Source organism: Argopecten irradians, chromosome 12 (genome assembly GCF_041381155.1).
Source record: "Argopecten irradians isolate NY chromosome 12, Ai_NY, whole genome shotgun sequence".
NCBI lineage: Eukaryota > Metazoa > Mollusca > Bivalvia > Pectinida > Pectinidae > Argopecten > Argopecten irradians.
The window spans coordinates 13,183,285-13,209,002 of NC_091145.1; the positions used below are offsets into that span (position 1 = coordinate 13,183,285).

At 34.5% G+C, this 25,718-nt stretch overlaps 1 protein-coding gene across 1 annotated transcript; it reads left to right on the plus strand.

Annotated features, from left to right (window-relative positions):
- The first annotated feature begins 14,717 nt into the window (after window positions 1–14,717).
- On the plus strand, window positions 14,718–25,247 carry LOC138336052 (uncharacterized). Its single transcript, XM_069285323.1, has 4 exons — window positions 14,718–14,898; window positions 19,878–20,028; window positions 20,441–20,544; window positions 22,430–25,247. Exons 1-4 carry the CDS (start codon window positions 14,838–14,840, stop codon window positions 23,560–23,562), a joined length of 1,449 nt encoding a protein of 482 aa, XP_069141424.1. The 5' UTR covers window positions 14,718–14,837; the 3' UTR covers window positions 23,563–25,247.
- The last annotated feature ends 471 nt before the right edge of the window (window positions 25,248–25,718 follow it).

Genomic DNA, 25,718 nt, shown 5'->3' on the forward strand with positions numbered 1-25,718 from the left:
TATCAAAAATACAAATTTAGAAACTTTGTTTGAAAAAGATATTTCATCATGTTAACTTAATCAGTATAAAGAATATGACATTGGTTGTCAATAAGACATTGCTAATTAACAATAAACATATTTTTTCCGAATTATCAAATATCTGTTAAACAGAAAACAAACGTTCTCCGTTATACATCGATCGTCTGTCACTGAGATTTAATATGCAAAACCTGCTATAATTCTGAGTGGTTGTCTTGAGATATTAAAGATGCTCCACCGCCGACAGAGAATAAATGATATTAATCATTTGAAGAAGAATTTGTGTTTAATCGTGTGGACATATGTCCAATTAACACAAAAAATATTATAAAATAATTTATTTTGCCTTTGGTGCATGCGCAATCAGTACTTCATTCCATATAAGATATAATGCCACGGAATTTTTTCGGGATGCAATTAATTATTTTTAATATGTTTAACTTGAAGTAAAATTAGAATGTCAAACTTTTCAATGACGGTAATGGTGTAAAGTAAGTAACTTTTGTAACTGAAGAAAAATACCAAATCGTCTGCTCCAGCTTTTGATAGTGAAAAAATACCATTTGTCAGCGATGGAGCATCTTTAAACAGACAATTTCTGAATTGATAATTTGGTTCAGAGACATTGCGTGATTTCAAAAACAATAGACAATGTCTGAACAATTACATAACTTATTAAGGTATTAGTTAGAAACAATAAAGTTATCTTTTACTGATTGTAAAAATGTTTATTGAGCCAAAAAAAGGAAGATCTTCGCCATACATTAATGAGATATATAATGTACATTGTAGAATTCTGAATGATGTCTTGAGATATTATATCTAATTGATAACTTGATTCAGAGACATTGCTTAATTATAAATAATTAAAATAAATAATTATAATAACGATAAACAATTACCATACTCCATGAGGACATTGGTCATTAACAACAGACTTATTTATTCCGATTTCACAATTTTATTTTTTTTTCTATTTAATCTTTATAATTGCTTTTATTTAGATACACTGCAACTGTAGATATGTAATATACGCAAGAGAGGAAGGATTTGAGACAAATGATCTAAATAATCCCTTGTTAGCGCCGTTATTTACGACAGTACAATGGTAACGGGTTACTTGTTAGCCAAGGCAGTGTTGCTCATCAAAGGTAACTGTGGAGAGACAACAACCCCGCCGACTTTTGGATCTCGTTAACGTGTGTTATAACAACATGGCGTCTCTCCCTGTGTTATATAGCTATAATGATATGCGGGTGAATAGACAAGTCGTAAATAACGTATAAGGATATGGTAGAGAAATCCGGGGAAATACCCGACATGTTAATTGTAAAGTATATTGACCCCACGCGCTTATTTTGTTAAATTATTTAACCACGCACGCTACATTAGTCTATACATTAAATCTGTTTATATTATCTATCATTGTATATTTTGCAATTAAATATTGTCGTGTCATTATGTACATTATATAAGCTCAGTTTTTACGGAGACGTTACTATTTGCAATTCAAGAATTCGGAAAACGGTGCAATGCAGCGAAAATATAGATAACTATTATTAATGTTATAAAACGGTACCGAGAAATGTTGGATTAAACAGAACACATAAAAATACGTTTGGGAAATCTATTAAATTTGATTCTCCTGTACTATTACACTAGGTTCCTCCGTATACACAAGGTGATATCACAAATTACTTCGTAGTTCAGATAAAGAAAATTTACGATGAAAAGAAACACTCCCTTTTAAAATTAAAAAGAATGCATGGAAATAAAAGCAATCTGGCCTGCCCTAAAAGGTTTTTTTCTCGGATCGAAATCAATAGGCCAGTGAGTACTTGTTCTCTAAAGTCTTTGGTCAGACGAAAAATTATAATCTATTCACATAGGGAAAGAAGACATGTCATGTTGTCGGGATGTTAGACATGCTTTTGAAAGGAAATTAATCACACTGACCAAAACAACAGCATCAGCACGCGTTATGTCGGAATACTGAGGGAACATTGTCATTAAAGTGGATAGATAGCCCAACTAATCGGGGTTAGGGATACATTAGAGTACAATGTCATGAAATCTAAATAGTAATTTAAAGACTGTTTTGCGCATTTTTCATGACTAACTTAAATAAGGACTGCCATGCCTATATGCGACGTGCATGAGAGAATACCAATAGGAAACGTTTTTCAGATCTTGGACATAACACACAACCAAACATTGGTGCAGGTGACCCATAATGTTTTGAACTCACGTGCACAAAGTCACTCCGGTCTGGACCGGTGTAGACGGGTTCAATACTGCTTTCAGTACAGATAATATACCTTACAGATAAACCGTCATACGACAGCCATTTAAAGCAATTTGTCAAATTATTACTAATATAAGTTAGTGGTGTTTAACTTTTGACGCGGTGTAAAGAAAACTCCACGTGTATTTTGAGCTCGGAGTGAAAGCTACAGTTACCTGTAATTTCTGTGGAAAAAAAAGAAAGAAAAATATTAAGAAAATTCCTATATTGGGAGAACTTCATATAAAGTTGAATAATTCGGGAAAATAAAAACGTATTATGAAAGAAAAAATATAGCACCTATAGCGCTTATATGCACCTTGAAAGGGCAAGGAAGCTACATTTAAATAAAACACTAGAAACCATTTTGTTTATTGGTATATGTCTATGTGTTTGGATGAATACTGTCCTGTCCCTCATATTTTCTTTTGGTACTGTACAATAGAAATACATTTCAGACTTTCAATTGTGATAGTGGAGGTTGTTGCTCCTGTTGTCTCGACGTCACCACCAACTTATAAAAACACCTTAAGTCACACTGCTGTTGACCCCACTAACCGGATCCATCAGGCGTCTAACCGCTGTGTGAAGAACTATGTTTATTATTTTCTGTTTCAAATGATTCAGGTTTCGTTGTTCCATCCTACACATTCTATAACGATAACCCCTAACATACAAATCATAATCAAGTCTTTTCGCTCACCAGAGATTCCATAACAATCTGACTCTCAAATATCCGACTCGCATGAAAAAGTATTTTTCGATCGTCTTTGTTTTCTTTAATGAATTAACTATAGTGTTGGTATGCTAGTATTTTTTCCGACTATACAAAAATACGTGAATCTACATTGATACTTAGAAAGCTTATTATAAAGAACATTAAATCCCACCTGACTTCTCTAATGTATAAAGGCTTTATATCTGTATTGTGGTGTCTGATCAATGGCAATGATGGGTAGTCGAGTAATGAGGGATTAATTATGTTTTCTTGTAGACGCTGTGAGTTTGGGAGTGTATGAACAGCAGGAAGCTCCTACGCTATATATTGGCAAGCTACCATCGCTGAAACATTACACGTAAATACCTTTATGTAAAGACTTAATGATAATGGACAAGTCTGCGGTGACAATGACGACAGAAAAAATCTTTGAATGGAACAAGAAAATAATAGGATTGAATGTAATTAAACATAAAAAAACATTCATCATGGAGCTGAATATGACATTGGTTGGTGAGGAAATTCCGTCTGAAAAATTCTACACCATCAAGTATAGACTAACAGCTCTGCCTACACATTTTAGTGATCATGTTTTTGAACTTGAACAGTCGATAGTATAATACTATCAGACATTGTTTGGTGATGCAGTCTTCTCCCGAATCGAGCAATGCCTTTTCTACCACAATTAGCCCGGTATTGAAGCATTGTAGGTTTGTCCTGTGTGGTTCCTTGTGGATCTCGAAGGATTAAACATATCTATTCACATTAATGGAGGGCAAGTCCATCTCTTAATGACAGCCCTCTCACAAAATCGCCTTAATGGAAGCGAGTCATGTCACTTCAGGTGACAACCAAGCCGCCTGTGATTCCTGTCTGAGGCAACTCAAACAGACGGCTGGTAAAGGTTTTACTGAAACAGATTGAATAGAACGCGAATCATAATTCAAATTTTACTATTCTTACATCTATATACCTGCACTAAAGCAAAATGTAATAATAGCTTCCCAAAAGACACTTGCCCTTTATGTCGCGTGCAAAATTTGAAATAGCTGTCATCATATTATATGATATTATTGTAAAAGGTAATTAAACTTTGGATTTTACGTATTCTTTTATTATTGTTTCAAAACGATTTTCTTCTAATTTCTCACCTACCACCACCTGATTTCAGCCTGACGATGAACAATCCCCGTGTGAAATGCTATGACTATCATGATGTCATGCTACTTACGTTTTTATTTATCGATATTACCTTTTCTTTACCACTTCTTCTCCCAACAAACTAAACTTAATCCTTCGAATTTTCCAATCGAAACATTGCAATTTCAGCTAAATGTATGGATCTTGTTATTTTTTGATTATCCAAATGAGTTTTTTGGTAAGTTAGCTCTAAGATTTATATTAATTAAGCAATTTGTTGACAATTTTCGTTTTCAAATGTCAGATCAAATTAACATACATGCCCACACTTTGAACTTAAGGATAAGTCAAGGTGAATCAAAATCACAAAGATTGTAGAGATTATCTTGCACTGGCAGTACACTGAAACGTCTATCTAAAATCTTTTATTCTTTCCACTGACAGAAGACAGTCCAACCAAAAAACTTCTTTTCTTTCACTGTCAGAAGACCATGTAACCAAAAACCCTTCTTTCCCTTCGCTGACAGTAGACAATCTAGCCAAAAATCTGTCTTTTCTTTCACTGAAATTAGACAATCTACCCAAAGACCCTTTTTTCTTTCACTGACAATAAACAAACCAGCAATTCCTTTGAAAATTAACCTCTTTTATTCTTAATTAGTTTCATAAACAGAAGACAGTCTAACCACAGCCTTTCTATTCATATGACAGAAGACACCCTAACTAAAACCTTTCTTTTTTCACTGACATATGCCCTGTTCGGTGGGTTTTTTTTGGTACTCCATTTTCCCTCCTACGTCATAGCTGTTAATAGGACAAAAAAATAATAAATTTTAAATGTGTGTTAATTTTATCGACGATTTTATTAAACAAGGCTTGCAAAACTAAAAACTTCCACGACTCGTTTCATGAAATCTGACATCAATTGAACACTAGTTAAAGATCCTATATATACATATATATTAATTACTAATAACCACTTCAATACACACATAAATAAATTATAAAAGAAACAGTTCGACGAAAGCAGCTATAAATTTCGTTTCTTACTTTATCATTTAATTTTGTTATTTGTATATGGTTTCGGAGTGCAAAATAAAAACGTTCATATGCAAAATATCACCAGCATTTCCAGTCTGTCGCCGAAGTGGGATAAATTGATTTACTTTTCGTTATTTTGTACATAATTCAATGGTATGTTTTGCGAGCTTGCATTCCTCCAATTTCGCTTGAAGCAGCAACTGTTGCATCAGATATGACATATCTTTGAAAATTTGATCACATCAAGAAAATTAATTGGTTTCATGATAGAAAATATCACAAACATGTGAATACAATATCTGCCATCTGATATTCCTTGCCTTACATCAGATGATCTCACAATATAGAACACACTATAATGCACAATGTACTTATACACATTACAGTTGAAGACAATTTGTCCAATTATTCCTTAGCAATAGTTCTTTCAGCTCTCTCCCAAATGATGCCAAACAACTTTGTCATTTTCAACTGAAGTTAAGGCACCTTCTCCATTTTGAGAAATCAAATTAAGATTTAACACGTCGGTCCATTAGAGAATGCCTAAGGGAGGTAACCTTATATCTCTGCGGAGTTACCACGTAGTGCTACCACACAGACAATCTAGATCGTCTTCCATCGTCCTATTTCTTTTATTTTTGTGCGTTGGTGTTTTGCTATCTTAAATATGATTTAAGTGTCTGTCTGCATTGTTAAACATCTTACTGCCTTTGTTTACATTATCTTCTGAACATTACAATACGTGATAGACACAGGCTGTGGATTATTTAGTCTCCCAGGTTTGATGTAATCCACTTCTAAGTGATACTTAACCTAAAACATACATCCGCACCGACGTTTGCATCAAAATACTACACTATTGACCATTACCTGTGCCTATTCTTTTAAGAAAATGTATCACTTTCAATGAATGGTAAGTTTATACATTATTAAAACATACTTTTGATTTTCCGTTAATCAGTGTATTTTCCATTTTCTTCCAATTATTAATTTTCATAAATATTTGATGGAATTTGGTTGGAACATTAATTCCGATGGTTTTTGTTTACATTTGGAAACTTATAATCACCTTTTTAACTAGTTAAGTTTGTGTAACACTATTATATACAACTAAAAAGCTAAAATTTGTCAAAATCGAATGAACACCATCTTCAAAACGCAAAATAAAATTCACTATAAAAGGTTATACGTTTATTATACTATTTTATTCATTTTTTCCATTCGTCTTGTTTTGATATTGTTATCGTTGAATCATGTCTTTAATGGTAGGATTGACGTGCCGGTGATTACGAAAAATGGCTGGTCAAATGATAGTTCCATCCTTGACGATAACGAATAGTTTATTTGTTATAGAGGCAAACTCTCTTGAGATTTCGTCATAGAATTGTTAAGAATTGTAAATTTAAACATTGAACTGCATTTAGATGGCAATTATAGGAGTTTGAATGCCAACTGGATATTGACAAATTCAACATGAAGCGTAAGCGCACGTACTTCATTAAATTTGCTTCTGTCCAGTTGGCATTCATACTCCCATAATTGCCATCTGAATACGGTCCCGCGCTTAATTATGACGTACATGATACAAATTTTTGATAATACTCAAATACCCAAAATATCAAACCGGTGTAATTCGGTATCTGTTAAAGTGACATAAGGGTCTAACTACCGTCATAGTAACCCCAGGGTAAAATGCCATCCGGTTAAAAACTCACAACGTTATTTGATTTGCGTCCATAATAGTATTTCCTTTAAGTAAAATATAATTACATGTATACTAATTTGAATCTGGAAGGTGAAAATTTTAGCATATTTTGAATGCTTTCAGAATATTAGTATGGGGTCTATGTACCATGGCCATCCTTCTTTTTTTTCTGTCCACCTTCGATACTTTTCATTATAATTGAACGTCTTTGAAATGTGACAATGATGATCCTTGATTTGGATATTCATTTGTCATGTAAAGGATAAAACAACATCGACAATTTTTATTTAAATCGTCCAAATGTAAGAATCCTAAAATTGTTGTTGTTACACGATACGCATATACAAGTCATATACACAGCGTGTAGTGTTAACTAAACGTGAATCCGTCAAATAAAGCATTATAGCCAAAAATTATTGATCAATGCCAAAAAGAATAATTCGTCTTATTTATACTTATATGCGGTTTTCCGCAATACTTCGTGTATCCCCCTCATTTTTGTAACAATCCCTGATGATAACGAATCATGCTAAAGACTTTTTTTGTTAATACTGGGAAGATATTCGCCACATATGCAGTAGGGCGGACATTCAGTCATATTTTGACACAGAGGATCGAGTTTATAGTGTATTTTCTCCGATTTAATCCGATTTATGTATGATTGGAGATATATCCGGCGAGTCAACTAGCCAAGCCGCACAACAGTTGACTCTTGCTGCAGATAATCTTACACAACTCGAGTATGATGTGGCCTGGCGTTGTCATGCATGCAGACAGGACGGATGGATATAGCGTGACTGTCAACATAAAGATACACGACGTTCCTAATGACGTCGTCTCTGTATTAGTAAGCTGTCATGGTGGCAAAAAAAAAACTGCATACCTAAACTGCAGTTTTCGGAGAAGTAAGCCCAGACAGTGACTGGCCCACCGCAAATGTCCTTCCAATTACTTCATGAATGCATAATGAAAAAATATTCAGCAAAATTTGAAAAAAAATTAAATAATATATTAGATCAAAATTGATTCTACATGTATCTCGGAAAATGAAAGTCAGTGTGATCAGAATAACTGAACAAAAAATATGGAAAATTTTCAATTTTTAAACTCTTCTTTATCTAAACGGATTGAGAGCGCCCTAGACCATGTGTTAGAAAACAATAATTTTCAAAGTAATGTTAATTAATTTCTTTTTTTTTATGATTAATTATACATGTAGTACGTGTGATATGACAATCCATAAAATTCACTGTAATTTTTGAATTCTGTTAATTTTCAGAAAATGTGAGAATTAATACACTAATGGATGCAGGAGATTTGACAGTAAACCGTATATTTAATCAAATATTTAAAAGCTACCATTACATCTCAAAAATCAATCTAAATATAAAAAAAAAAACTTCATAATATCATCAAGATTAAAAGCGTGTGTCTCCGATGTCGCAAGGAATCACTCCATTCTATTAACTATGATATTGCTGCAGGTTTCGTTCTTGCATATTCAGGCGTTACCACATTTAGACCGGGCTACCAATGATGGAAGGAGACGTCGTAGTTTTCAGCGTGTGTCTCCTTAGGACTATCTCACACAGCGACTCGAAATCTCGAGATATTGGTGAAATTCATCCATAATTACACTGCATCATACGATATTGGTGAAGTTCCCCAACTACCACATCACACAACACCAGATGTTATTGAAAATTCCCCATTATTACACCAAGACTTAGAAATACAAGATAGCGTTATGTATAAGGAGAGGGCGTTTATGCTGCCTGTTGCCCAATTCCGTTTGTTTTAAACATATTGGTCCGGTTATTTAAAGCATGATTAGCTTAATCTAATCACATGATTAGTGAAATTTTCATTTCCAATTTACTGCAAACCTTGTGATTATATCTTCACTATGCTCAGCAAGTAAGTAAATAATAGAGCTTTTAAGATTCTAATAAAATTTTGTTATATTTGTATTACCAGAAATTATTTTATCTTGATTTGAAAATTGTCTTTAAACGGTTATCAGCTTAATCACCTTTTGAACATTCTGAAATCATAAAAATCAATAGTATATATACTATTTCAAACTTTCTCCAAGCAAATAATCATGGACCATCTACACAATCATGGAGATGCTATATTGTTAACATTGAAGATTATCAATATCATTTAAGAATTAACTTGAATAGATTTTTTATGTTATGGAGATATAAGACTAAAATCTGAGTGTACTCCAAATAAACCGCGAAGTGGTTTATGATGAGAGTACACTCAGATTTTTGTGTTATATCTCCATAACATAAAAAATCTATTCAAATTAATCCTTATAATTCAATTTACTAAACATAATCTCTTCAATATTCAAAATTCATTTTGGGACTCTTTTGTCTATGAAATCATAACGCTGTCATTTCAACCAGTCAGAAGCAACGTTACAAACGGCGACGCCATTTTTTTTCCTTTAGGGGCTGATAAAGTAAATTTTTAAGCCAATGAAAAAACTTGTAACAAGCAAAATTGAATTATAATGTTTTAATGTGAAAGATACGGATCGTAAACGTCAGTGATATATGGGCGACAACACATAAGACGAACTTCCACAATTTGGTTAACATTCTTTAGTACTTTATCCTATCTCTCCTACAGACAATGACTCCATTAAAACTCCATTTCTAGATTACAGTTAAATTATCGCTTATATAATTTAACTATTTAAGTAGGTGTCGATTTTATGAGTAATAACGTATTATATGAGATTATGAGGTCTCACGAGTTCAAGCCTACGTAGATTTTTGTGAAACAAGAGAGTGTATCGGCAAAACAATAGCTAGCGCCTAACATGTTTGACATCGGACAAGTCAGTTGCGTTAATTGCCAAGCCACATAAACCATTTCTACAAAATACGATTACGTTATGACTATATTGACCGGACTTGACTTTACAAAAGCATACACGTCGAGTCCTTTCATATCACGTAAGTATGGTTTATATGGAGACGTTCAGATTGATACCAATATACCTAATCAATGTTGTAATGTCATGTGAGCATAATGAGACGATTGTTTTTATGAAAAAATGTCAATTTATAATTTTGTGGTTTTTTTTCGAATCTCTATGTTTTGTCCCAAACTCAGCGGCTGAACATATTTTTCTCAAAGTCAGCATCCGTTTCCTGTTCAGTGTTCATGAAAGTATACTAAAGGATATTTTTTTATTATTATTAAAATGCTTTCCTATGTATCATTTTATGTCATACAACTTACAACCGCTATTTCGGTGCCAAGGTCAATATTAATGTGGTTTGTATGTTTTGGTATCACACAATCACTCGTAGAACCTTTATAGACACAACTAGTATGACATGGTTACTGATGATAATTTTATGTTCCAAACCTTGTGAATTTGTTTTCTTGAGATGCGCATTTTTCGCATATCTTTTTATTTCCAAGCTAAGTTAATTGATGACAAACTTATGTTCCGACACTTGTGCATTTTTTTAGGTGGACATTTTTTCGCATATCTTTTTATTTCGAAGTTACAGAACAATTTACGAGACATCGATAGTACATAAAGTTTGCCATGATGCATACGCACTATCTTTGAACTAGGTTATCTTCAAGTGCATCTATAAAGTTATATATACAAAGTCGTGCAGAACTGGTTTGTGTTAATTATACATAAGTATATCGACTATTGCTATGGTAATCAATTAACTTAACAATGTCTTTTCTATAACTACTAAGGTATTTCGCTTATAGCGTAATCTAAGGAGGATAAAGTCAATTACATTACTACGTCGATATTATTTATAAATAGATTGCTGTACATGTGTGTCAAGGGGAGCAACCTTATCACTGGTCTACTTCATGAGGAAAGTGAGCAGAGTTATCTCCTATATAAGGTTTGTTCAATGAACTAAACACTACTCAGTTATCACATTTAACTGTAGTAAAGTTACAATTTGTGTGGAATACAATGTGCATGTAGTTACAAATAATATAAACTATACATTCTATAACAATTCCATATTCGGCAGTGACACATTATTCCAGTAACAATAGTATTTTCCCTCAAAATATTTGTTTTCCTTGTTTTTGATACACATCTTTGTTTGCTTCATAAAAGAAAAAAAAATCCCCAAAAGAAAAAAAAAATGGAAAAAAATCAGAAAATAAGGGATATTTTATAAGCTAATTTTGAAACTATATATAAACTCAACATAAGTTAGTAGAAAATAACAGCGAAATACATTTAGTTAGTTGAAACAACACATGGAAAGGTATGACATCATTGAAATTGCATTATTCCGTTCCCTTTAACAGTATGAATAAGCATTTGTTTGATTGTCAACACAAGCAACTGTGATAATTTCACAAAAATATTGATACTTGTTTTGGTAGAATATTTTGGCATAATATTTATTCAATAAATAGTTAATAAAAAATATTTTACTTGCACTATATGATGTTACATGATGACGCAAAGTTGGTCTGCTGAATTCATTCAAAGGCTTTTTGGTAGTCCAAATTGAATTTCTGTCTTTTTATACAAGAAGTATTTAGACAATAACGTATTTAAGTGCTTACATGATTATCAACCTCTTTTATGTAGGCTATTCCGGTTATAAAACGCACACCTAGATTAAGGTATCCCTAAATACGACATATGTGGAAGCATTAACTTATCGTTTTTCCCAAAATATTTACTTTCAAAATAGGTATTATGTTCAAAATCAAGGTATAAAAAACACATTAAGTCGGCACAACTAGTCAACTTGAAAGGTTAAGAGCACTTTTTTGCAGATCTTTGCATTATCTGTCTGCATTTATATCAAAGAAAATGGATTCCTTTAAGAAGAAAAACATGAACTAATATTGTTTAAGGTAAGAATTGATAAATGTTTTCGTCTAAAAAGAATAGAAAAAGTGAATGCAAAAATTCAAAAGGCTTTGAGCCGTTTTATGCCTCATCATTTTAATAGTATCATTTCAAACTATTTATACTAACTTAAAGTTTGTCTTTCTTTACACCTGATTTCACCTGACTGATATTACACATATATTAAATGTGCTCATATGAGTGATGAATTCGATGTATAGGTGTTGAATTTGGTGACCTTTTATCATGTTAAAACCACTTTGACTAATAATAAAGAATCTACAACCCGAAAACTAGAAAACAATTTTGTAGGGTTGCTATTATTTGGAGGTTAGGTCTATATTCCTTTTTAATTTTACTGGAATCCATAATCTCATATATCGAGACCTTTCTTCGTGATAATAAGGAGCGATATACAAATTGTTTCAAATAAAGAAGTTATTGTAACAGTTATTCTTAAATAAAAATAAAAATAGTTCACGTGCTTAACCACTGAAATCAATGTAATATTCTCTAAAATCTCGATAATAAAATCGCAATTTACATCCTTTATTTGGTGGGAAGTCTGGGCTTATTTTTCGAGACTGGCCTAGTTTAAGCCCGTCTTGTTCTCGAATTCATTTATCATTTAAGGCATGACACCTTTTTTAATTATGGCAACCTGCTGCAATTATCTTTTTTGAAGATCACACAAACTTTTTTGATCTCTCTGTTGAAACGAGATTTTGGCAAGACTTAAACCTCACCAGAGAGGAAACTGAAGTATGGTGTTTTTAATGATTGGGAAAAAATATGGATGATCTTACATATATTACAAAATATAAGCTATGTTTTTTTAATAGGTCAGAAGAACAGAGGCTCGCCATTTTCTTTATCTTAATCCTCCTCATTTTTAAGATACTGACGATGTGTACTTTACCTTGATATAAATATTTTTAAAGTAAATTAGGATAAAAACTGGTATGGGAAAGTACACATAATTGTCATAGCACAGGTAATGTAAAAACCAATTTTAAAGTACACCAAGCTTTTGTAAGTAGTCGTTGTATGATACGCTTCGGTTACTTTTAGGGGTATTTATATATATATGTAGTGAAAGCTTTTATTAGTGAAGATGTTAGTGAAAGGTATCGTATAGCAAAATTATAACTAAACAACTGTATACACTCGTCTAAGTTCTTTTTAAAACGTACATATAATTTTTGTAATTGGGAGAGCCGGAAAAGCCGTGTAGTAGTGGTTCCTACACCTTCTTACTATAACCTTCCAACTGTGTAGCGAGTTCAATATCTAGATCAAAAAGACCTTGTTATTAAACTAACTTAAGATACATCGCAATTGTGTTTTTTTCAAGTATTAAGCAGTTCTATTTTTAGAAAATATTTGTTATGACGTCATAGTTGGATATTGGGATATGGATTATATTGTTTATTTTGTTGTAAACAGAATGAGAACAAACTTGTTCTTGCTCAATATCCAAGGGGTTGCTATCACTGTCGTGGATATAACGACAGTGAAAGTAACTCCCGGAATATCGAAAACTCATATGGTTTATAGTGCCAATATATCGTAGTTGTATCCCTATAACCGTCATGTTAGAGCAGACTTTACATTAACATACGTATTGTAGTTTATTTATGATAATGTAGATGATATTCATCAGTAGACATATATTGCACAATAAATTTAAACGACCCGGACTCCTGCAATTGACCAACCAATGCCAAGAAAACAAAAGTACTATGCATACTGAATTGGCGGCTTGAGACACATTGCCGTTGCATTGAGCAAAGGAATGTTAGTCTGGTTACTAAGCGTTAGTTAGAAGCAAAAACGATCACTTTATAGACTACATGTCTTATTTCGGCCAAGGGACAGATCCCAGAACCCTTAACTCCTCACATGGGCAAGCGCGAGAACAACCAACTAAATAATTTTACATAGATCACAGTGTTAAAATTTGTTAACGTTTTGTACTGTATTATTAAAACAAAGGAATATTAGTTAGCTATTGTGTCTTATAATTAAAGTCTAGGTTCTCATATAACACTAGATAAAGAAATAAAAGTTTGGGTCCTTCTGCTCAAACTCCAACCAGGGTAGCTTTATTGAAATCAGGCGCATTTTGCACTAAAAAAATCCTGAAATTCTAATATTTTACCTATTCATTATCAAAATTGACATTTTGAACCTAAATCTCAATACGAATTTACAAATTTATATCATGGTTATTTAGGAATAATTTCCTGTCAGCAAACATTTTTACTTTTGAAATTCATAATTAGCCAGCCAATCATTGGCCGGGTTATTTTTTAAAGTTCTATCCTGGGCTCAATATCTTGTATACACACGGGCCATTTCGGAGGTCTTTTTTATTTAGTTGGTTGTTCCCTCAACTCTTAGATAGGCCAACTTTGTCGATGGAAGCGTTAGGAAAAGTCAGGAAAAACATCCTGTATTAACATGAAGAAATCGAAGAAGACAACCGAAGTTAAAGTTTTATAGAACACGATACATGAACACATCATATATATATTTGTCTTATTAGCTTCTATATATGTTATATCCCTCTGTGTGAACCACTTAAAAAGTCCCGCCATGATAGTTTGTTTATTCTTAATCAGTTAATTCTATTCTCCCGCATGGCGACGTCATAACAATAAGACGATTAGTCGCTTTGTGCGGTGTAAAAAACTTCTTTATTTTCTACATTTATATAATACAATACAATCGAGATCATAGATTTTACCTGATAACTTACCTGTACATATGACATTCGGTCTACCCATTTCACGTAACCTGAAGTAAGAATGTCGAGATGAAGGGAAATTGTGACCGGAGGTATTTAAAGCTTGTGTTGAATACAATTGAAACAAATCAACAAAAGGATATATATAGTAGTCGGGGTGTACCTGGTCACTCTAGCGTGACGTTTAGCCCGGCAAACCTGTTCTAAGATGGACGCATTGGGGCGTGACGTCCAAACACCGAAGGAGGGTGTGATACGTTGAGCGGGTGGGTAAAAGGATACCCCGGAATTGCTTGGACTCCGATGGCCGAAATGGCGGGGAGGGGAGGGGCAACCCTCGCCCTTATACTCACGCTAGCTACAAGTAAGTGTATCAAACGCATCCAGACAGTCAACAGTTATATTTACACTAATTATTCCGGGTGTTAAGAATGTAAACATTATGTTTCCTATTAGTAGTTTTTTTGTTATTTGAAACATCTACAGATCTTTTTAATCAATGTATGTATCTAATTCTGGTGTATAAATAGTCTTTTTATGGCCAAATTGTATATATATATAGTTGTCATTTATGACCTATAAGCGACTAAACCTTTTCCACTATGTAATCTTTGCCATGTGGTATTCTATCCTCTGAGTAGGTAGTCCTTATAACCACCCACCCATAAAAACATGATACTCCATCGTGGCGCCGTAACATCAAAAAAGACACAATTATATTTTTTTTATATAATCCGTACCCACGGGATGAGATTCTAACCCTGTGGGATGTCGTAAGTGGTCAATACTAATTTTATCCGTGACATTCATCCCTGCATTTGTTCACTAGATCTGACCTATATGTCTATTGTGTTGGATCTAGAACAGACGACTACAGTTCCTTCATGATATGATGAGAGATAATGCGTGTCTCGACATTCTTCTACACATGAACGCATTCAGTCACGAAGCAGGAACTTATTTCTAAGGAACACTGAAGTTACATCTTGTAAGAGTAAAAACTGCATAAACATTGAAAATGTGATAGCATTGGGTTACACATGTCTGCGAACTTCTTCATCACAACCTGATTCAGTTACTGCAACATGAAACCTTGAATATTTTTTCTTCATTTTATTTTGCTGTGAATTAAATGCTTCCTAACATGCAGCCTTGTAATTATATACATTCTAACACAACCTAACTGCGGTTAAAATATTTTGTTCAACAAGTGTCCCGCGAGAAAATTAAATTAAGTAAATAAATCCATCAAAATTTTCTTTCGTGTTCTCAGCTGTTATATCATCTCTTTCTGTTTATATGTGACTGTTTTACCACACCCAAAATCTCCACACATATTTTCACCACCAAGAACCATTTCTCTGTTACCACATGTACATTTTAAGATCGCTCCGCCATAACAGATCCAAATTAAAACCATTTAAAACCTGAATAATCTATAAGAAAAACAGCAAGACAACACAACAGAACTTCACCCCAACAGTAATTCCGCATGTCGGTAAGGACATACCTCGGACAAGGATTTAGCACTGACGTGCCACAGCGACCGAGTGTAGTAAAGCCGGCGCTAATCTGTGACCCACAACACAATACTCAACCCGCTCTCCATACACTAACCACCTCAGAATTACCCCACTGATTATCCCCTCTAGTTGTAATGTTATATTCATTGTCAAGGACGGGTACTGAACCGAAAAGGTTACGTTATCATAGTGAAAGTATTATCACAAAAACATAATGTTGTCCTCGATTCACACTAAACTTACTTGGTACTTGGCGAAATTCGGCTGTACATGAATCATGAATCTTGTACAAGAGTGGCTAATCATAAAAGCTCTTTGGCTTACGGAATGAAAACTTAATAATCTCAGATAAGAATAATTGTATTTCCTTTTAGAGAGCAAATTCACAATGCGTTCAATGAATTAGGCATTGTCTTTTTACCATTGTCTGTGAAGAAAGAATATTGCCATATACACGTAAATTCATGTGGCGAGAAATCCATTTTTTATAAAAATATGTTTACACAAGGTTTTAGAACAAATTCAACGCGAAAATGCGTTGTAACGAATTCAACGCGAAAATGCGTTGTAACGAACGTAGCGTATGTGCCCCATTTCATGCACTGTACATGCTCAAATAGGTCAAAAACATATCTGAAATCCAGATTTAATATACTTGTGAGTTTCCTGCAGATGGTCTCAATCGATAAGGTAAATATAAAAAGTGAGAACAGAGAGAAAGGGGAAAAGAAAGGGGGATAACATCGATTTCAAATACACGCAGTCTCCTTCCTCTGTTGACTCATGCATGGTGATAAGTACAACTTTCGATGAAAATACACTTGTTTATATCATCGAGAAAATAGCAACATATCGAAATCGAAATACAAATATTTTACAATTTGATACGGAAAAAAGTCAACAATAGAAATTATTTTCATTCAATAAAATTTCGACTGTGAAACATTTAAATTAATAGGCAATATATTTAGATTTGAGGTATATCTACCGTTGGAATCTGTTTTTATTGACGTTCTAACGCTTGCTTATTTTATTGTCAGTGTATTTTCTATAGGAATTAAACAATTATCGCCCCCAACTTCAACAATAGGATCACGTTTCAGTCCTCAGGCGACTGTCGGCTCACTCATAATTGTTACTCGTCACAACTTGTTAGGCACGAGGTCGTTTGTCTCCTGAACCTATTTCGCGGACAATTTACAAGTCTTTATTATTCTAAGCGAACTTCGCTATCTTATGTGGCCCTAGTATGACGTTCCAGAATTCATTAGAGTCGTAGTTTTTTGCTTAACTTGTACTGAATAGGGTTTTAAAATTATCGGGGTCAATATTTCGCAGTTTCCGTTAAGGGACATTCTGACGGAGGTTAATTCCGCTGTTAATATGATAATTTTGTACTTGTACTTGTATATTTTTGCGGCTGTTTATAACCCGCGGTATTCAGTAAAAAACGCGAATATAGCAAAAATCAACCACTCACGAAATTTATCTTCTATACAGTATATACTTGTTTTATTGTTATTGTTTGTTTTATCGTACTTCATATGTCTGTCTTATACAATTTATAAGTATGACTGAAAGACTTACATGGAAGTTGTCTTTTGAATTGAAAAGAATTATATAAAAATGTACGGCATGCATTTGTGTGGTATTCGATAGGAACTTGTTCATACATAAGGGCAAGAATTCCGCTACACAAAGACACAACACGAATATACTACAGTCTCCCAAAACACGCACCCGCACTTCATACACGCAACACACTGCATACATGGGATGCCATCCGTACATGGCCCTAGCTGTAAATAGGTCGTTAACTTAATTAAACAAATAATTATGTCAAATTCTCGACATTAATATGCTATTCTGAATACTCGGTGAAATTTGAACTTTCTAAATCACGCTTACACCACCAACAGGCAGTCATAGAAAATGTAGAATTTATGTCACTACACGACTGTTATAGTAACTACTTGTTGTTCATGAATTACAAAAATGTGAAAAAAGCCATCTTAAAATGACACACATTCATATATTTAATGCATCCTACATAGAAAGTTTAGATATAATGGTCTGTGCTATCACTTATTGTATATCACTAAAGTGCACTTAGGACCTTACAGGGCCCTAAGACAGGTGCGGAAATGAGTGAAGATCTTGGCGTATATAGATGATTATGTATTTGCATATTTAAGATAGTAAAGGTATGTGAATCTGGGTGTTTGAGAGAAGCTTAAGAGAAATAGCGTGGGCAACATGATGTTTAAGGTATCATATACAGTTAGCGATTAAATAATGAAAAGAAAAACCACACCCTGATGGTATTTGCGCCAGCTGAAATTCCATGTGATCTCTAGCATGATTGAGAATGAAAGTAAAAGAATTCTACGTATTATGAAACAATTAACTTCCTGCAATGATGGCGTAATACGACAACATCACACTTACAAATGCAGTAAGTACCTTCGTACTACATTTTTGTAGTTACCCTAGACCTAAAAATCTTAGATTACTCTAACTAATAGCTAAGGCAATATCTACCTCCACCTCCATAATTCTATTACACCATCCATATCCACAGTAATTACCCATATACTTGGTAGTAAACCTGAGAAGTCAGCAATATTACCCCGAGTCTCTCACCCGAGAAGTATGTAAGATTGTGGGATGTCTCTCACCTGAAGGTGTACACAGACCATTTATACGTATAATAGGTGTCAAATGTACACGGTAGTAGTCCAGGGGAAATATATATAAATAACATAAAAACTCAAATTGATCGATGAAACATTTACTAACGACATAGGTGGTTGAACATAATTACGTTTAAATATAGAGGGTGTAGTGTAGGAAATATGGCGAAATATGTAGCACGTTAGTGATGTTACTAAAAGTTAAACATAGAAATATAAAGTTAATTAACAAAGAAGAAAGTCAACAATAGCATAGTGTCTTATAGTCGACAAACAGTATCAGTCATCGGTACATGTGAGAGAGTCATATCCAACGACTCACATGTATTTAGCTAGGAACGATTTCTCATCGGTAAAATAAACGCTGTTGAATTGTATCATTCTTGCATACAATTAAATGTTCTTTGCTCAAAACATTAAATGCGGATTGCATGTGTGTAAGTAGTATTTAACTTAACATCGTAGTCAGACTTCTCTACTCTTGTTCATATTATAAAGCTATCTCACTTATATCCATGCCGAAAAAGACACCAAACAACACACCCACATAGTCACATTGACTATCATGGCGGGTGGAATGTACGTTGTTCACATCTTACTATTCTGTATCAGTTGTAATATTTCAATATAGGAAGTGAAATATATTTTGTTTCCCTAGAGAAAAAAATATCTGTCTCTGCCAACTGCACCACATTGCATTAAATCCCACGACATTATCATGGAGGGCTTTTGGTAATATGTAGGAACATCGTAACAAGTCGGTTTGGCCACAAGGGCTCAAGTGATGCTCCATCGCCAACAGAGCATAAACGATACTCACCATTTGAACAATAATTGGTGTTTATTTGAGAATATATGTTTAATTAACACGAAAATAATATAAATAAATTGATTTTGCTTTTGGTGCATGCGCAATGGTTGTAATGGTGTAAAGTTTTGTAACTGAAGAAAAATACTAAATCGTTTGCTCCTGTTTTATTAGAGAAAAAATATCATTTGTCTGCGATGGAACATCTTTAATACATGTAAAATTCTCTACAAATTTTATAGTTTCTAGTTTGTTAAACTTCCCTATCATTATGAAACTTTCTTACACATCTGACACAGGCTTATATATTTTCTTGCAGTGGGTGCGCACGCAGATGTCGAGTGCGGGACTGTGACGTACTTGACCATGAACTCTGCTAATATCGCAGTGTCCACCACGGCCCCCCGTGTATGCTATGGGGAGCTGATGTGCTGCGGGGACGCCCCTAACGAATATTGCTGTAACAGTTTGTAAGTATTCTAAAACAAAAATGAAGGACAATGATAAACGACGAGAATATATGTGTAAATAAGGAGTAAATATTATTTATCGCGAGTTAACATGGTGTTTGTTCTTTTGAGGTGAATTATTTTCTTAGATAGACTTTGATACAATATACTGTAAACCTTCTTATTTTCGCGTGCGATTTACTTCGAGCATTTCTCAGTCGATCATATGTCGCAAAATTATTTTGAGCGTTAAGCTTTAACGCGAAATTAAGTCACCGTCGCGGCGAATGACGTTGGTTTACAGTACAGATAATTTCACTTGACTAAAAAAGTGAAAAACGCTCTAGAAATATATTCACACTATTCAGTTATATCTAATATATAATACAATTCAATTTACCCTTGATATGTGGCCTCTATGATTTATTTTCAGCTCCCCTGGCGGTATTACAGCCATCTTACTGGCCGTCCTCTGTCTGATTGGAGCCATAATTGTTATTGTACTCCTTGTGTATATCATGTGCTGGAGGAGGCGAGGTAACATTTTTACCTGTATTACATCTCTATGCTAAAACGGTTAAGTCCAAATGACTTAAATTAACCAACTTGATGCCTGTAAACGTTTATTTTTTAGCATGGCCCTACTTCAATATGCCCGCTAAAACTTTTGAAATAAATCACCAAAACTTCTAAAACAATTAAAAAATTGAAAATAAGACTTCAGGTTGTAATTGGTATTAATTACTTTCACTTTTGATGGCATTAAATACAATAATTAATATAATATTATACAATGAAGCCTATCGTGTTAAAACTATTTACATGCGTTAATAAAAATATAGAGAAAAGGATACCAACCGAAAGTAAATCTTCATTTTTATAGAATTAGAATTTCCATTAACCAAATAATTTCCACCGCTGACATTTACACTATCAAAACAGGAGCAGACAATTTTGTATTTTTCTTCAGTTAAAAAAGTTACTTAATTGAAAAGTTTGACTATTTAATTCAAGTTAAAAATAAAAATAATTAATTGCATCCGAAAAAAATTCTTTATAAATGAAGTAATGATTGCGCATGCACCAAAGACAAAACAAATTATTTTATGTTAGTTTTTGTGTTAATTAGGCATATATATACACGATTAAACACCAATTATTGTTCAAATGATGAATTATTTATGCTCTGTCGGGTGGAGCATCTTTAAATCGTAATCTTCAAATACCTGATTTCAGAAACAAATTATTATCAGCAAAGTATAACTGAAATCAGGCAACTTGTTGGGCATTAAGTATGTATTCTGATCTATCATAATTACTTCCCTTCATTATAATAATGACTGACGGAGTGAAACGAAGGGAAGTAACTCTGGTTGATCAGAAAGTTAGTACGATGTTATATGTTAGTCATATGGCTGCTCGCTAAAAATAGTCTTTCCTAAACTATTGTATCGATGATATACCAAGTGTCATATAATTAAGTCTACCAAGGCCAGTTTGCGTACGCACAAACAAAACAGGTCACCATAAGTCATGTCGGTTTGAACGTTAATCCTCCGTCTTCTACATTTACCAGGCGACACTAGAGATCCATTAAATACAAACCGTTACATAGGTGTGTCACCGGGGCAGTTATTGTTCAGCTAAAATCTGACAAGAAAATTTATCATGAGATATTAATCTTACAGACTTATGATTGAATATCTGTCTCATATACTTAAAAGAAGAATGTTGAACTTTCAGTTGTTTTCAAACATTTTAACATCGCCACCATCACATCAACGTCGTTATGCGTCAAAATAGATGATATATACTTCATATATTGCATCCTCGATACTCCAGGGGTTCCGATCACTTACGTTCTCTACACCCCTGGACTATCTAATAGTAAAACGGAAGGCAGCCCATAGGAAAAAATCTGAACCAATCGCAGTCAAGCAAACATTTCCTTTGAAGACTACAAAGAGAAAGACATCCAACTTCAAAGCCATAAAAGTCAACCACAGTGTACCGTTATACGGCTCTTATGATGTACATCAAAAGACTAAATTGCATGTCCTGTTCTGTTACCTCCAGTTTTACTATGAGATAGTCCAGGGTTGTAGATATCGCAAGTGATCGAAACCCCTGGAGTATCGAGGATGCATATATTGTTACGTCACGTTATTGTCCAATAGGCGTGGTCTTTAAGCCTTATGCTGATCAAAGCATTTCACTCGGGCTCAGATATTTCTGGCCTCTTGACAGACCCATCCACATTTTAAGGGTTTCCACTAACAGCTAATCGATAAGCCTTTGAAATATTGGAGAGAAAGTTTACATACAAAGCTTTACATCAACTGGAGATGTCAAATTCATTTAAGTATTAATTATATGTTTGACAGCTTTACTATTACACTAAATAATCTTTATATTGTTTCAGTAATCACAGAGGAGATTGTTGAAGTAGAAGAACCAGCGCCGGAACCACTTCCGGCAATGGAGACGATCGCGGCACCACCCAAACATATGATTATGCCACCTAAACATATGATGCTTCCACCGATGCAACAGGAAGTGATTGTTCAGCCTCCTCCGCCTCCTCAGCCTATACAAATAGTTCCAGTTGTTGGGCCTCCACCTCCTCCTTTACCTCCTAAAATAGTGTTCATGGAGGTGCCCCCGCCCCCACCACAACCACGCCAGACCCTTGTTGTGGAAGTACCTCCCTTACCAAGACCGGAAACGCCGCCACCACCTGTTGTCAAACTTGCACTTCCTCCTATTCCAAGACCGAAGACACCACCAGCACCCATTATACATGTTGATCCACCAAAGCTGCCCCGTATCCCTACACCTCCTCCACCAATCGTGTACGTTGACCCGCCAGAGCTTCCCGAAATTCCGAGACCACCTACACCGATCGTCCATGTCTCACCGCCAAGAATGCCAAGAATCCCTACTCCTCCAGCTCCGGTAGTGATGATTGATCCCCCAGAACAGCCACGCCCACGGACTCCCCCTCCACCAATAGTGATGATGAACCCGCCACCCCCACCGCCACCACCACCACCACCTCAAGTTGTGTATGTTGATCCGCCGCGACCTCCTACTCCACAGCAAGAAGTGGTCTATGTTGAACATCCAAAACCAGAGCCTCAAATGGTTTACGTAGAGCAGGAAAGACCAAGACTACGTCGAATCGAAATGGAACCCGAACCAGCTAGAATAATTGAAACAGTCCAAATGCCGGAAAACATTTATGCGCGTAGTCTCCGCAAATCTGCATTCAGATCATATGAGGAACCTACTAGGGCCAAAATAGTTGAACTGGACCGAAGCCCGGCGGTGACGCGCCGGACAATAGTACGAGAGGACGATTATGGTTCTCCACGTTTGCGACGTTCAACACGTGCAACAGTTGTACGAGATGGGGGAAATTATCGCGCGTCACATCGCGCCACTGTAAGAGACGAGGATGAATATGGCGGTGGGGAAGGATTTGTTTACCGTGGCCTAGGTAGAAGCACGAGGCGCGTTGGGGAACCCGATCCTGATGAATATTTCTTTAATTAGGATAATTAAACATTCAAAGACATGCAGATTGATCTCCCCTGATTGTGTCTGCTGCGCCAAAAGTAAATCAATCAATAAATCAAATGCTAATGCTAACAATTATTATTTTGTATGTGGACGAAATCCATTCCGCATCAACAGGAACATAAATATGGAATATGGCGTCAATGTGATATAAAGCTGTGAAATATTAATCTTCCTTTTAATGCTTGGGAAAGTACACCTGAATAGGACGGAGCCATTTTGAAATGCCTTATTCCACAAGGAATCTAATATATTGAAAGAAGGTGTTTTACTGAGAATTTATTTTAAAACGCAAATGATCTCTACATGGAAAACTACCATTGATATGTATTAAATACCATCCATGATAGCCTTGCTACCCTTGACAGGTATAAAATACCATCCATGATTCACATGTGTAAAATACCACCCATGATGGACCTGGGAACATCTGTTGAACACCTAGCCCTGTGTTCTAGTGGAACATGTGGAACACTTAGCCATGTGTTCTGATTCAAATAACCATGACTTTCGTCACCCCATCACATCTAGTTTTCGAAGAATTGTTCATGTTTTATATGTGGCAATAGACGTTTCATTTTATTCGTTGTATAGAATATTCACGTCGGTATTGTAAATCAAAGCCTAGGCGGAAACTTAATTTCGCGGTGTAAAGACGTTTTCAGTGTAATGTGCAGTGAACAAGGTTCATTATAATGAAAAAAATTGCCCACAAAATATGCGACATGTTTCTCGCGCTAAGTTAGTTGTCTCACAGTATGCAAACAGTTTCATGTCACTAGGCATAGCATGTAAATTATTGTCGAGCTTCTATGATTGGTAACTGTGGTAACCGCCAAGATATCGTATCCACAAAAGAGTAATGCTATATGAAGTATATTTTGTTCAATTCTATACTTTGTATCAATCCAAAGTATTCCTTTTTTGTATCAATTATATCAACTAATTTTTGTATTATTAATGCAGATATTGCTTTATACAGATTTCATTTCGATTGAAGAAAAACTACTCTTGTCATTTGAATGCATTACCTTCCCTAACGTTGATTTTAGCAATTTTTGAGACATTTACGGCACTTTGCTATTTGCTTAAAATGATTTCTGCTTATATAATTATTTTTTTCCAGTTGAAAGCAAGACGTACGGGTTTTTTTCTATAATTATTTCTGTCAATCCAATTAACATGATTACGCTAGCAATATTTTAATTCCGATTGATGATACATTTATGAGTGTTCTGCTGGTTTTCCATGAATCTGCATAAAAGGTGGGGGGAATAAAACAAAACAAAAATGGATTCATTTTGGGATATTCCGTCTTTCCATATTGCAGAATTACCTCCCTTGCGGGTAGGTATCCATTGTGACGTTATTTTCTGTGAGCGAATTTTGCGTCTTTTTCTCTGAAAAGTATGACGTTACGCTCGCAAACACATGACGTCACAATCAATATCTACCCACAAGGGCAGATAAACGGAATAGAGATGTTGCCATTACAGATAGTCCCATTAAGTAGCCAAAATGGCTGTGCATGTATGCGTCTATGATCTTATTACTACATAAATCATAATACACAATTTTATATATATGTTATTATTAATTAAAAACAGAACTGTTATATTTATATCATGTCAGTCTTTGATGTATATATATATATTGATATATATGTTGAGTTGAACTTCAACTTAAGATATTTGCAGTAAAGTTATAATTACAATTATAAAATGAATTCGGTGGTTATTGCATGCGATTTTGACACACAAAAGTCATTCATACGCCCGTCCGTCCGTTCTTCACAATGAGGTATTATGTCGAATGAAAAATAGTAAATGAGACCTACAAACTGATCATTAAACACTACTGAAGATACTAGAGTCGATACTAGCTCAAAAGAGGTAAATGTCAAAACGCATTGAATGAGCGATCAAATTAATTGTATTCTTATTTTCACCTCCCTCCCCAACCTGACGGGAATCGTTTTTGGAAACGATTACAATTTGATCAAGCTACTTCGAAGTCGATAAAAGTTACGTTTCCGTCCTCTTTTGAAGACTCTTGTTTTATAGATCGTAATGGTTTGTAACGAGCATTTCTATTGGCTGGCTAATTAAAGTAACACTTTTAAATGTAAAACA